Source organism: Gambusia affinis, linkage group LG20, assembly GCF_019740435.1.
Source record: "Gambusia affinis linkage group LG20, SWU_Gaff_1.0, whole genome shotgun sequence".
NCBI classification, from domain to species: Eukaryota; Metazoa; Chordata; class Actinopteri; order Cyprinodontiformes; family Poeciliidae; genus Gambusia; species Gambusia affinis.
The window spans coordinates 23,917,471-23,931,118 of record NC_057887.1 but is presented as its reverse complement, the minus strand read 5'-3'; the positions used below and the strand labels follow the sequence as shown (position 1 = coordinate 23,931,118).

Genomic DNA, 13,648 nt, shown 5'->3' with positions numbered 1-13,648 from the left:
GTTGTTTATTATTTTAGCTTAAAGAAAACTAAAGGTAATTTGTCTGTTGGGTCAGCCTTCGTTTGAAAACACTTCCTGTATTCAGTCAAGTTTTAATAAAGCCGTTAAAAGCAGATTTTGATGAACTAACGTCTAACTCTTAATATATGTACATGAGTAAATGTGGTCATAGTTACCATGACAACAGATGGAAACCTTGGAAAAAAATTAGCACTTTGTGTTGCATCTAACATTTTTGTAAATAGATTAAAAGTTGTATCTTTGTCCTAATTTATTCTTGAATTGTGGTTGGGGGTCATAAAATAAGAGAAGAGAAGAATAACTGGGCCAAGAACACAGTGTAATTTCTTCTACTTTATTTTATATTTTTATTATGAAAACAACTTTTTCAATGCAAAACGTGCGTCCTTGTAAGTTTTACAGGTAGGCTCATAATTAGTGGAAAAGTGTTTCTTCTGCCAATAAACATTGGTATTATGTTTATTTGATTTTTCAATTATTATATTTACTCTTTAAAATATGAGGATTTCTAAATATTTTTTATCTGTCTGGAATTTAACATCTTTAATCCAATCGAGTAAAACTATATTGAAATAGAGATACCTTTACTGGAGTTATATCAGTTTTGATCCGGCGAAGCTCATCAAGAACCACGTGATCATATTAGCGTGAGGCTACGGAAGTAGCATCATTCACGGATGCAGAAGGTGGGAGACAGGTGAACCTGGCGGTCAGCAGGTAAACCCGGCCAGTTATGTTGAGGTGAGAGAAGAGCGGACAAGAGGAAGCAACATCTGGAGCAACATCTGGCTCTTGGGCGTGGGCCGCTGTGTTTATGGTTAGCATGCTAGCGCCGGGGCCGCTGTGTTTATGGTTAGCATGCTAGCGCCGGGGCCGCTGTGTTTATGGTTAGCATGCTAGCGCCGGGGCCGCTGTGTTTATGGTTAGCATGCTAGCGTAGTTATTTATCTGAGACTTTCATAGAACCGAGTTTTCATGTTGTAGTTTTTGTGTTCTACTTGTTTACATGAGAACTGAATAGACCGAGCTAACAGTAACAAAGCGTACCCGAGGCAGGGAGGACAGGTTTAACACACCTGTACGCCCCTGCCAGGTGAAACATGGACTTCCTCACCTTGTTTGGGATCTACGTCGCGGCAGTGCTAACCTGTATGTTCCTAGTTTGTAAATACTCCGGCCAGCAGCACAGCCCCTTTAACATTCTGCTCAGTTATGTTACAAAGGTAAGTATTTCTTTTTCTGTCATTCCTTCAAACCACCGCTGAGTGTCGCTGTTGAGGTTCATACAGGTGCATTTCCTTTCCAGGTAGTCGCACCGTTTACTCCTCAGTGGCTGCAGAGGTTTTCACACTGGATCTTCCACAGACTCTTCCACCAGAGGTTTGTTTTTAATTAAGACATCGATTATTAAACGTAGTTTGGAACTTTTCGGTTTCAAATCTGTTTTCTTTTCAGTTTAAGAAGCTTTTTTTTTTTTTTTTTTTACTAACCCTAACCCTAACCCTAAACCCCAATTAAGGGGTTGACAAAAAGTTGACTATTAGGGACAGATTGACAGATTTAATTTTTTTAAAGTCCATGAATAAAGTCATTAGAAGAATGAAAGCTCAATATTACTTGGAAAAAAATGAAAAATTACAAGACAAAATTGTTTTAATAAGACAAAAGCTTCAATAAAGTTATCAAGATTTAGCAGCTCATCTGGTTCGATCTTCTTTCTTCTAAATAGGTTCAGTTGATTTCATGATTGTTTCCTGCTGCTGTTAGGAATCGGATGCTGTTGTGTTAAAGATGAAGGATCAGATTATAAACATGCTCAACATTCCTCATTTTAATTTTTTTGTCTATGTAAGAGTTATCATAAAATTACTTCTTTATACTTTATTCTGTTAATATTAAGACTTTATTCTCATAATGTTACGACTTTATGTTGTAAGATATTATTTTTGTATTACAGCTTTTCTAATATTACAAATTTATTTTCATATGAATTTTTTCTCAGATATTTGAGACTTCTAGTAATATTAACACTTTATTTTCATAATATTCTGGATTTATTCTTGTAATATGAGTTCATTCCTGAATAATTTACTTTTTTGTGATATTTTATTGTACGGCTTAATTCTTGTAACATTTTGACTTAATTCTTGTCTGATTTTTTTCTTTCAGTTTATGAGTTTATTTTTTATAGGGTTTTTTCATATAGTATTCTGACGTCTGTAGTTGATTTTTCTTAGCCTTGCTGCATCACTCTGTTGTAATTTCCTCCTGTGTGTAAATGTTACTTCTGTTTCTTTGCAGGAGCAGCTTGTTCATTTACCTGCACATCCTGCTGGAAGGCGCCGTGTTCGCTGAGTTCAGCTTGGAGGTGTTTGGGTTCTGCAGGGAGATGGACAGCAGCCTGACCAGCCTGTCGGTTCCTTACGTCCTGCTGGCCATCAAGACCTTCTTCTTCTGTCTGTGCATCAAGACAGACCCAGGTTCACTTCTTCTTTCCCCCCAGTTTTTACCCTAAAGCCAGAACAGAGGCGGTGTTGGGTTATTTTTCTTGATTAGTAGGAAAAAGTGACATGAATGTAGTTCTTTAGATTATTTGGTGCCGTGTTGCGTCTCACCAGGAACAGTCACAAAGAAGAAGGCCTCCAGCCTGATCCCCATCTATCCGTACGACAGGCGGCTGTTCCACCCTGGAGTTTTCTGTGAAACGTGTCAACTTATCAAACCGGCACGCTCCAAACACTGCAGTGAGTTCACACGCTGCTCACAACATTCTGCAAAGTTCCAGCCACAAACGTTTCTGTGTTTGTTTGGGACTTTCGCCGGCAGATGAGCACAGAGCAGCTCGTAATTATGATGTGAACCAAAAGAAACATGGTTTCAAAAATGTTTTCCAAATAAAAATCTGAAAAGTGTGGCATGCATTTATCTCTTTGTCGTAGTAAAACAGTTCAAGCTCAGTCAGAACGGGTGGAGGTCTAGCTACAACTGGATCTCAATTGTATTTACGTCTGGACTTTGACTAGGCCATTCTAAAACATGAGCAATCTTTAAAGCATCCCATAATATGTCTGCATGTTCAGGCTGGTTCTCTTCCAGCCTGTAACTGGGCTTCTCCTTTTATTTAGCTCCATTCCAAGCATTCCCACAGCATGATGCTGCCATCACCAGGTTTCATCTTAGGGATGGTGGGCTGGTTGCCGTTAGCCAGACTCTGAATAGGGAGCTTCTTGAGTCGATTTGCTGAACTGGATTTTATTCTGATTAAAGGGAGCTGAGTACAAATGCATGCCACACCTTTAAGATTTGTAAAAATGATTTAAAACTTTGTATCAGTTTCTTATGTCGAGAGTTGACCTATTTTGTTTTGGTTGATGAAACACATTGATGTTTGCAGCTGCCAGGGGTCAGAATGTGCTAAAGGTCAAAGGTCATGCATGCTGTTAGCAGGAACCTGCTCCTGTGAGACGTTTGACTGCAGCTGTTCCCCTCTGAACCTCAGGAGTCTGCAACAGGTGCGTACATCGCTTCGACCACCACTGCGTCTGGGTCAACAACTGCGTGGGCGCCAGGAACACGCGCTACTTCCTGCTGTACCTACTGAGCGTGTGCGGCATGGCGCTGGCCATCGGCCTGCTGACGGCGGACATGTTGCTCCACGCCGTGCTGCGTTCAGGGCTGCTCAGAGCCAGCTACGTCGACGAGCGCGGCCAGCAGCAGCCGGCCGGGCCGCTGTTCATCGTTCAGGTACCAACATCCTCCGCATCAGAACCAAACTGGGTTCATGGAGCCAAAGACCATGACCCGTCTCCATGTTCCTCCAGCATCTGTTCCTGACGTTTCCACGGATCGTCTTCATGCTGGGCTTTGTGGTCTTCGTCTTCTTCCTCCTCGCCGGTTACACGATGTTCCACTGTTTCCTGGCTCTGGTCAACCAGACGTCCAACGAATGGTTCAAAAGCCGAGGCTTGGCGTGTCGCCGCTGCCGCCCGGCGCCGCAGGCAGACGGCCTCTGTGGCTCCGCCCCCGACCGCTCAGAGCGGTACTGCTACAGCCGGGGGCTGCTGGGAAACCTGCGGGAGATCTTCTTCCCTCCGAACGCCGGCCAGAAGAAAGGCAACTGAGGTCTTCTTCGTCACCAACAACAGCACCAAGACCCGGAAGATGTACGCCGACAAGCTGTCAGCCAGTGGAGCCAGGACGGACCGGCGCTGTAAACGCAGCTTCACCCTCCTGGGCGTCATAATGACCCGGCAGGAACCAAAACAAACTTTAGACACAGGAAGTTGCCTTTATGGGTCTGACTTAATTCAGTTCTGTTTATTTTTATAGGGTCATTTTCTAGTTGCCAAATAAAGAGGTCTTCAACATGGGGGTCGCAACCCCTAAAGGGGCTTTGAGATTTCTGATGATTGCACATTTTTTTATATGTGTAGTTTTTAAATTCAAAGTAAAGTCTTTAAATACACTAACATGCATCGAACATGTAACACATCAATGAAATGAGGAAAAAAATGTTTTTCAGTCAAAAATGAAAAGATTCGGTGGGCAATATGTTCAAAGTTAAGCTTTTTATGTAAATTAAATGTTTTAATGATGAGGTCATCACTTTAAATTTATGCTTAATTAACTACTGGGTATTATTCATACACATTAGTATTGAATATAATAAAAGTTTCACTTAATTTATTTTCTAATTTACATAATAGAAATAGTGCTTAAGTATTTTAGATGTTTATAGATAAATGTATGAAGAACCCGGCTGGAAATTACGGTTGTTCTACCGGAAGTGGGCGGGACTTTTAGAATTGCGTCGCTTCCCCTTTAAGCCGGTGCGGAAGTGATGGGCATATTGCTGCATCGCAGGGCAGAAGGTCAGGTGGGTTGTCGGGTGAATTTCCACAGTGAATATCTGCCAGTGTGAGCGTGGATCGGGTCTGTAATGGTTCTTGGAGCCTGAGCGCCTGAAGTTCTCCTCATGTCCGGGTCCCAGTGCGCGCGGCTGGGCGGGCCGCTGGTCCGCCAGCTGCTGGACTCCGTGGACAACGTGCTGTTCGACTGCGACGGCGTGATCTGGCGGGGGGACCAGGCCATCCCTGGGGCCGCCCGGGTCATCAGCCTGCTCAAGCAGCGCGGCAAGAAGGTCTTCTTCGTCACCAACAACAGCACCAAGACCCGGAAGATGTACGCCGACAAGCTGTCCTCTCTGGGCTTTGACGCCGCGGAGGACGAGGTGTTCGGAACCGCGTTCTGCTGCGCGGCATACCTGCGATCGGAGTGCGGGCTGCGGGGCAAGGTCTACCTGGTGGGGAGCGACGCCATGCGGCAGGAGCTGGAGGCCGTGGGCATCCAGGCGGTCGGCGTGGGGCCGGACCCGGTGTCCGGGAAGCAGCTGGACTGGGCCAGCGTGCCTCTGGACCCGGAGGTCCAGGCGGTGGTGGTCGGGTTCGACGAACACTTCAGCTACATGAAGCTGAACCGAGCCATGCAGTACCTGACCCAGAAGGACTGCCTGTTTGTCGGAACCAACAGGGACACCAGGCTGCCTCTGGAGGGGGGCAAAGCGGTTCCAGGTAGGAAGAAGACCGGAACCCCGGGCTGCTGGTCCTGGGAGAGGGCTTCACTTATTATTAATTATTATTATTATTATTATTATTATTATTATTATTATTATTATTATTATTATTATTATATGTAATGAAAGATAGCTGAAGGTTTTTATTTATACCTAAATTTATATAAGATTTTCATCATAACTTTTATTATTTTAGATATATAATAATAAAGGATTTAATATGTTTTAATTTATGTTTTGTTTGTACAATGAAATATAACTCAACTTTTTGATTTATATACATAAAATAAAAAATAACTTCCTAATGTTTTATGTATTTATTTCATTTATGTAATAGAACTGTGTCATAACTTGTAATAATTTTTATATATAATAGTAATAAAAAAGAACTTGTGTTTTAGAATGTTTGAGTTATTCATATAATTAAATAGCCTTAAACCAGTGGGTAATAATTATTAATAAATATAACACCCCACAGTACAGTGGAGTAAAATAACTGCTAAAGTACCTTAAAAAGTTACTCTTGTCAAAGTAACTAGTTACTAGCTGCATCGTGTTCTCCAGCCTTAAACAATAAAAACCAGCTGTAACTCACATAATTGACCTAAAATTAGCTATAAAAACTTTAGTAACAAAATTCCAGGTAAAATCAGTTCAGTGCTGCTTGATACTGATGAACATTAATATCAGTTCTCCACATATAACGTCAACACTTCAAAATATTAAATCATATTAAACCCCTGCGCTTCCACTGGCCGACCAGCAGGGGGAGAGGTTTGAGACAATCGGGCTGATTTTCTCTCGTTTGTTCACTTTTTGAGACCCTCTAGTCCAGGGCTGCTCCAGTCCAGTACCATCCTGCACCGTTCAGATGCATCCTGCTCCAACACACCTGAATCAGAGGAGTGGCTCGTTAGCAGGCCTGTTTAGCGCTGGTCCCCGTCTGTTGGAGCAAAGATGCCTATAAAGCTGCAGGAGGGTAACTCTCCAGGACTGGACTTGAGGAGCCCTGCTCTAGTCCAAGAATCATATATTTTATTACATTTTTAAATCAAACTTGCTTGATTATAATAAAAAAAGCATAAATCAGCAAAAGTCAGTTTTTTATAATGAACAAAACAATAAATCATTTTAAACATAAAAAATGTGTTTGCAGTACAAGACATGTTCCTGGTTGCTTTATATTTAGTCTTTATTATTTTTGGCTACATTATTTTCTCTTGAATAAGAGCAGGTCAATAATTGTGATTCTAGTTACTCCAAAATTACGATGATTGTCAGAAATTTAGTAAATGGGAGCATATTTTTGATCCATCGTTGGATCCAGGTGTGTTAAAACATGCAAGGAGGCCCTCAGGGACCCACTTTGAGCAACCCTAGAGGTTTTAATGATTTCTAGAATCGAGGTTGCAGGACTGCGTAAAATCCTTCAGAGGGCCACGAATGGCCCCCTGCGCCGCACTTTGAACCTCCCTGCTGCAGCTGGACCTGAAGCTTCTGGGTCAGACCGTGACCCTGAAGAACCAGATGACCAAGGATCTTCAGGTTTATCTGGTTCTTCAGGGTTTTTTAGCTCAAAGATGATGTTTGTACAAACAGGAAGTGACGTCACCTCCTCCTCTCCAGGTACGGGCTGCCTGCTGCAGGCCGTGGAAACGGCCGCCCAGCGCCAGGCCCAGACGGTGGGCAAACCCAGCCGCTTCATGTTTGAGTGCGTGGCGCGGCGGTTCGGCCTGCGGCCGGAGCGCTGCCTGATGGTCGGCGACCGGCTGGACACCGACATCCTGCTGGGCTCCGCCTGCGGCCTGAAGACGCTGCTGACCCTGACCGGGGTCAGCAGCGTCGCCGAGGCCGCCGCCCACCGCGACAGCGGCGACGACGAGCGCCGCGCCATGGTGCCCGACTATTACGTGGAGAGCATCGGCGACCTGCTGCCGGCGCTGCAGGGAGAAGACGACCCGTCGCTCTGAAGGGAATATTTTATCACTTGGCTTAACGCTGCAGACAAAACGTTATAAAAATTTATATTTATTGAAATGATGCCATGTTGAGACAGATAATCTGTGAAAAAACGGAGCTTCTCTGCTTTCTCCGTGTTAACTAGAAACAACCAATCAGCGGCAGGAGGCGGGGCTTAGCGCAGTCATTTATTTATGGCCTTTACTCTCTGCTATGCTAGCATAGAATGCTAAGGCTAGTTAGCATAGCGACAGATGACAGAGGATAAACGGTTGTCCTGTATCGGTAGGATGTTTCTCTGCCGTCAGCACACTTAGCAGCAGTACATGAGGATGATTGACAGTGCTAAGCCCCGCCTCCTGCCTCTGATTGGTTGTTTTTGGTTCAGAGCAGCTGGAGATCCGTCTGTCCACTGATTATCTGCCTCATATTAAAGTGTAATGGTGACAGTTTTAACTAACATGTAAAACTTACTGCAGCTTTAAATAGAGTCACAGCTGCAGGAAGAATAAATCCAGGCTGTACTTAATGTTTTGACTAGGCCATTCCTATGGTGCAGAGCCACCGTCTGCAGTGTTGTTTTTGTTTCAGTTCGTGCAGCTTTAAGGAAGCACTTTGTCTCCATCCTGTCTGTGATGTCATTTCCTGTTGAGCATCGCCATGTTCAGCCTGCAGCTGTTGGTTCTGAAACAGGGGTGTCCAAACCGCGGCCCGGGGGCCATTTACGGCCCTGGACTGATTGTTTTTACGGCCCACGACTTCAATTAGAGATAAAAGGTGGTCGATGCAGATGGAGGATTTTGTTTTTATGTTAAATTGGCACTAAATTATTACAGCCAAGTTAAAATCTTACAAGAGAAAATGTTGAATGCAGCACAAAGTATTGATCCCCAAGACGTTGTGAGGATCAGATCCTTCCAGAGCTGCTTCTGATCACTTTATTAAACTTGGTTTCACTTTTCAATTAAAGTGACAAATCTAGTTTTTATTACTCAGGACTGACAAAAAGGTTTTTATGCTCAGTAAATTCTCAAATTAGACCGTTTCTTTTAGAGGTAAACCTGTTTGGATCCACGATTATTTACACACCCCTTTAAAAAAATATTTTAATAATAATTTAATCCACTGGTTTATTGTTCAGTGGATTAAAAGTGAGTATTTTGTTTCTTTTTGTTTCTTGGTGACCAGTTTGGACGGCTCTGTTGGGTTCAGTTCATGGTGCAATGACAAGTTATGCAACCAATGGAAGATGTTTGAGGATAGAATAAAGTTATTTTCTGCTAAAACCACAAATTCTCTCAAAGGTTTTCTAGAAAAGAACTTGACATTTTATGAGTTTTAAAAGTCAAAAGTTGGCTACAAGACTTAGAAATTTTCCAGAAAATCTTATAATTTACTGAGTTTAAGTCAAATCTGGAAAAATTTACAAATTTTAGATTAATCTCAAATTTTCTAGAAAAATCACAAATTTTAACAGTATAACTTTTTAAATGCAGAAATTTCCAAGATTTTCTAGAAAATTTCTGAGATTATTTTCAAAGTTTTAGTTTTTTGGCCGAAATCTGTTTTTCTCCATCTATGGCCGTTGGACGGTTCTGATCAGTTTGTATCTAAATAATAACGATGGATGTTTAAGATGCTCAATAAAAGCCAGTATTTTCCCAGCGCCAGCCTCACCTGAGTGTTTCAGCTGAAAGTGACCCCGGTTCTGTCAGCGGCTCCGGCTCTCCTATCGCCTCCGGGCCGCTGACGGCCGCTGTCCGCGCCGCGCCGCGCCGCTTTGTCCATTGTCCGGGCCGGGCGGCGCGGCGCAGCGCGGCCAGGAAGGCTGGCCCGCCCGCCGGCCGGCCGACATCCAACCCGAACCTGGAGGAGGATCAGGAGTTTAGGGTCTTTGTGCTCAGGTGTGCTACCTGCTGGGCGGGGTGGGGGTAAAAAGCGCGTGCCCAGGTGAGCCAGCCTCAGTCGGAGCGGGTCATGACTGCAGACTGATGCGGGTTGCTGCGTGAGGAGCCACCAGAGGAACCAGGATGCTGAAGTGCTGGACGCGTTCAGGAGGAGGCCGGGGCGCGGTAAGGTCGGAGGTCAGGCAGGAAGCGGCTCCAGAAATTCACAATAACCCGGAAAAAAACATCAAACTGAATTTACAAATGGACGAGAGCAGATCAGACATGATCCAGTTGATGATCCGGGATTTGTTACAAAACGGGTAGAAAAGTTTTCCTGTTCAACAAATAAAACTTCAACCAGAATGTCACGGATCCAGATACCAATCTGAAAAGTGTGGCGTGCATTTCTATTCATCCCCATGTTATTCCCAGGTAAGACCACCGTTTGTTTCCTCCAGCCTTCAAGTCTGTCCACAGATCCTCACTTGGATTCAGGTATGGACTTTAACTAGGCCACGAAGCAGCTCTGATCAAAACCATCGCCTTGCTGGAAGCTGAACCTCCAGGCTCAGGTTTTCTTGATTCAGCTCCAGCCATCTTCCCACAGCATGATGCTGCCACCATCCTCGGTTCCATTGTGGCTTCCACTTTTCTACCTCTAGTGGCCGAAGGCGGGACAGCCAGCTTTATTCTTGCAGCTCTTCCTGTTGAGCTGTGGATCTCTGCAGCTCCTCCAGAGCTTCTCTGGTTAAAGCCGTCCTGTAGCTCTCCACACTTTTCAGATTGGTGTGAATGCTTTTCACTGCTGATGTCTTCAAACGCTGCAGACCTACTGATGCTCGTGCCGTGTTCTCAGGGTGAAGGTTCTGACTCGGCCCACTTCCCAGCCAAGGCGTTCTGGATCTGCCTGTCGGCGCTGCTGCTCCTGGTCGCCATGGCGATAGGACTGACCGGCTATCTTGCGCTGACCGGGCCGGGCTTCACGGTACCACGCTCGCATCCGGATGGCGCTGCATTTTGCCTTTGAGCCGCCGTCTAAACGGATCTGTTTCCGTCACTTCAGTCCCTGCAGACCGTGCGGCTGACGGCGCCGGACCAGACGGGGGTTCTGCTCAACCAGACGGCCGTTTTGGACTCGCAGAACCACCTGGTGACACTTTCTGTCACAGCGGCAGGAAACCAGACGTCCACGGTTCTGTTCGACGTCAAACACGTACGTCCAAGAGAAGGTTTACACCATTTAATTAACTGATGTTTCTGATGATTAATCGATTATCTTAATGATTAATCAGGTAACAAAATTGGCAGATTTGTCCCTTTAGCCTTTTATTCTGTAATAGAAATACAGTAAAAGATGCAAAGAAACATTTTAACGTCTTACTGCCTAAAGGTCCAGAGCAGCATTCTTTTCTAAACTCTCGATCTTTTGAATCTGCAGATAGAAATAGATAGATAGAAAAGCTGAAGATCAATACAGGACTGATCTGGAGATTATCCATTAATAATTGGATGTAAAAGCTGTTTAATAGATTTATTTCCAGAATGTGAAGCTGAACTATAATTTCTGGTAGAACAGATTTACGGACTAGAAAGGTTTTGATTTTAGAATTTCTATACTCCAGTTAATGATCAGTTACTGAATTAGTTGACCATTTTTTATTTTATTTCCTTTTCTTAACGGGTAAAACCGCAAAAAGATCCAGAAGACGAACCTGAGCAGAACTCAGTCTGTTTCAAAAACCGATTTATCACGATTAATCGGCTGCAAATCAGGAATATTTGGAGATGATGATGATGATGATGATGATGATGATGTTGCTGATGATGATGATGATGATGATGATGATGATGATGATGATGATGATGATGATGATGATGATGATGATGATGATGATGATGATGATGATGATGCTGCAGGGTCTGATCTGCTACCGACCTGCAGACCAGCAGCGCTGCTTCCTACAGACCATGGAGCGCTCTGACTACGACCATGTGGGCTCCCTGCTCAGCGGACCACAGAACCAGGTGAACGGGCTCAGCAGCGGTTCGGTTCGGTTCGGTTCTGTCGGGCTCAGCAGTGGTTCGGTTCGGTTCGGTTCTGTCGGGCTCAGGCAGCTGCAGCTCTCCCTCCGTGGCCTTCAGGTTGAATCGGCGATCCGATCCGGGCGGATCCGCTTTCAGCAGTGACCCGACCGGGGCACAATGGTGGCTCTGTGCGAAGCCTCTGTCGCTCTCAAAGGGCCGACTGTTCCTGTGTTCAGATTAGAGGCGGAGTCTGGTTCCACACCAGGTATGATTTCTGCTGGATTATCTGATTTCTAACAATAATCTGAGGTTAAACGGAGCCGGGTTTTGTTCCTGGACAGCTGCAGACGAGTAATTTAATCTGTCCTGGAGGCTCTGCTGCTGGAGGCCTGATGACTTTACTATCGCAGGCTTTCACTCAGGAAGATCGCTGCGTCAGTCATCAGCAGCTCTTTAAGCTCAACATGACTCCTGCTGGTTCTGGTTCCGGTTCTGTCAGCCTTTGTTGGTGTGGACGTCTGAACGGCGACCCTGTCCTTGCAGGGAGACGTCCAGCTGTCTGGGAACGAGACGCAGAGGCGGACGCAGTTCCTGGGCGTGATGGCGGGTGGTCAGGTGGGCGTGGCCTCGCTGGACGAGCCGCTCCGGACTCTGTGTCGGGACAGAACCGTCCACCGGACCCGCAGGACCGACGGTGAGAGCAGAAACATGCCACTGATGGGATAAAGGTTTTCCTTCCACTCATACACACAGAAATGACTCTCAGGCTGCTAATTGGTGCTAAAACATGAAAATAAAACGTAATCAGTTTTAATCCCAATCAATAACTGATCAAACTGCATCTGTCTGCGTCATGCAGCCTGCAAACTAGCTGAAACATGACATGAACTCTGACCTTTCAACTGACTAAAAGGTCGTTGTGTCCCTGAACGCTCAGTCAGCAGAGACCAACATGCTGCTGCTGTTTCTAAACTTACAGCTCCACAGCAGCAGCAGGTGTAAACCCAACTAGCGTCTTAGCACTCATGTTGCGTTTAAAGGCGGCTCGGAAAAACAGGTTTAGACTTGTTAATAATGGATTAAACAGCTTTAACTGCTGAAAAAAGTGACAGAAGGCACAGATATGGGAAGTGTGGAAACCCCTACTGTGTCAAATCACTATAGGAATAGCAGAGAGTTGGCCACTTTAAGGTAAAAACAACAAACGGCTTCCAGTCCAGGGGGGCATGGCTGACTGTGGGCGGACAATGCCCCCCAAAGCCCCCCAGTGCCACCGGGCCTGGATAAGATTATGATCCAAACTAAACTAGCTTGCTAAGTAAATATGTTGTGTTTAGTTGGCAAGCTGGTTATTTAGCTTATGGCTAACTAAATAGTTGCATAGCAAGGTAACCTGCGAAATATCTAGTTAGCTTGAAGCTACCGGTAAGTATTTAGTGAGAAAGCCAGTTTGCCTGGTAGATATTTAGCTTGCAAGCTAAATAGAAAGCTGACTTATCTCCCAGTAAGCAAATCCACCTAATACTACAAATGAAGTTGACTGACGATTTATTAGCTAACATTCTAGATTGCATCTAAATGTTTAATTTGAATCTGTGGTAAATATGAATGAAAATAAAACATGAGAATTGTTGTCTCTTCTGTCCGGCTAAATCACCCAAATTATTTCTGTTAATCGACTGTAACTTTTCAAACGGTGCCCTAAAAAAACAAATAATTTTAATCTGATTTTTAGCTGAGTGTGGAAAACGTGGGTCCATGTAAGAGCTTATCAGCAGCCTGTTCTGTTCCAAACCCCCATGGTGTCTCTAATTGCCCCAGGCCCAGGCAAACAGCGGCTGGTCTACTTCTGCATCGACATCTGCTTCCCCAGCAACATCTGTGTGTCGGTGTGTTTCTACTACCTGCCTGAGTGACGGAGGTCAGCCCAGAGCAGAGCAGCTGCCAACCGGCTCATCTCCACCTTCCAGAGACAGAAAACACGGCCAGGTGGTGGAGCAGTGCGCCCCCTGGTGGCACCATCTGGAGGTTCCAGACAGAATCTTTGTTTTTGTTTAGACTGGAGAGAAATTCTGTGCAACCGTTGTAGAAATGTTTCTAACTGCCTACTAAAACATGTGCTGTTGGTATTTATGTAGATGTTGTTTTCATTTAATCTCACAGAAAAGAGACTAAAACTGAT

The 13,648-nt window shown here is 44.7% G+C and overlaps 3 protein-coding genes across 7 annotated transcripts; all 3 read left to right on the top strand.

Annotated features, from left to right (window-relative positions):
* The first annotated feature begins 650 nt into the window (after positions 1-650).
* On the top strand, positions 651-4,408 carry zdhhc4 (zinc finger DHHC-type palmitoyltransferase 4). 4 transcript variants are annotated; one of them, XM_044103106.1, is made up of 7 exons: positions 651-762; positions 1,115-1,244; positions 1,328-1,401; positions 2,323-2,501; positions 2,640-2,765; positions 3,521-3,765; positions 3,843-4,408. In XM_044103106.1, the coding sequence occupies exons 2-7, from the start codon at positions 1,122-1,124 to the stop codon at positions 4,140-4,142; spliced, it is 1,047 nt and encodes a 348-aa protein (XP_043959041.1). In that variant the 5' UTR covers positions 651-762; positions 1,115-1,121; the 3' UTR covers positions 4,143-4,408. The 4 variants fall into 4 exon arrangements, with proteins under 4 accessions (XP_043959041.1, XP_043959042.1, XP_043959043.1 ...); XM_044103107.1 differs by having other exon boundaries at positions 662-838; XM_044103108.1 differs by having other exon boundaries at positions 662-838; positions 1,033-1,244.
* A 385-nt stretch (positions 4,409-4,793) lies between these two features.
* Positions 4,794-8,081, top strand: LOC122823456 (phosphoglycolate phosphatase). Its single transcript, XM_044103114.1, has 2 exons — positions 4,794-5,591; positions 7,220-8,081. The coding sequence occupies exons 1-2, from the start codon at positions 4,997-4,999 to the stop codon at positions 7,561-7,563; spliced, it is 939 nt and encodes a 312-aa protein (XP_043959049.1). The 5' UTR covers positions 4,794-4,996; the 3' UTR covers positions 7,564-8,081.
* Positions 8,082-9,432: 1,351 nt separating this feature from the next.
* Positions 9,433-13,621, top strand: bricd5 (BRICHOS domain containing 5). Of its 2 annotated transcripts, XM_044103116.1 has the most exons (6): positions 9,433-9,624; positions 10,298-10,426; positions 10,505-10,654; positions 11,359-11,466; positions 12,010-12,160; positions 13,288-13,617. In XM_044103116.1, the coding sequence occupies exons 1-6, from the start codon at positions 9,583-9,585 to the stop codon at positions 13,380-13,382; spliced, it is 675 nt and encodes a 224-aa protein (XP_043959051.1). In that variant the 5' UTR covers positions 9,433-9,582; the 3' UTR covers positions 13,383-13,617. The 2 variants fall into 2 exon arrangements, with proteins under 2 accessions (XP_043959051.1, XP_043959050.1); XM_044103115.1 differs by having other exon boundaries at positions 9,433-10,426; positions 13,288-13,621.
* Positions 13,622-13,648: the final 27 nt, after the last annotated feature.

What these genes read in the sequence shown, in the direction of transcription:
- zdhhc4 (XM_044103106.1), top strand. Translation starts at nt 1,122, where the DNA reads ATGGACTTCCTCACCTTGTTTGGGATCTACGTCGCGGCAGTGCTAACC. An exon ending in TGCTCAGTTATGTTACAAAG is followed by an intron (nt 1,245 to 1,327) that starts GTAAGTATTTCT and finishes TTTCCTTTCCAG; the next exon opens with GTAGTCGCACCGTTTACTCC. An exon ending in CACAGACTCTTCCACCAGAG is followed by an intron (nt 1,402 to 2,322) that starts GTTTGTTTTTAA and finishes GTTTCTTTGCAG; the next exon opens with GAGCAGCTTGTTCATTTACC.
- LOC122823456 (XM_044103114.1), top strand. Translation starts at nt 4,997, where the DNA reads ATGTCCGGGTCCCAGTGCGCGCGGCTGGGCGGGCCGCTGGTCCGCCAG. An exon ending in GGGGGGCAAAGCGGTTCCAG is followed by an intron (nt 5,592 to 7,219) that starts GTAGGAAGAAGA and finishes CCTCCTCTCCAG; the next exon opens with GTACGGGCTGCCTGCTGCAG.
- bricd5 (XM_044103115.1), top strand. Translation starts at nt 10,250, where the DNA reads ATGTCTTCAAACGCTGCAGACCTACTGATGCTCGTGCCGTGTTCTCAG. An exon ending in TTCTGTTCGACGTCAAACAC is followed by an intron (nt 10,655 to 11,358) that starts GTACGTCCAAGA and finishes ATGATGCTGCAG; the next exon opens with GGTCTGATCTGCTACCGACC. An exon ending in TCAGCGGACCACAGAACCAG is followed by an intron (nt 11,467 to 12,009) that starts GTGAACGGGCTC and finishes CTGTCCTTGCAG; the next exon opens with GGAGACGTCCAGCTGTCTGG.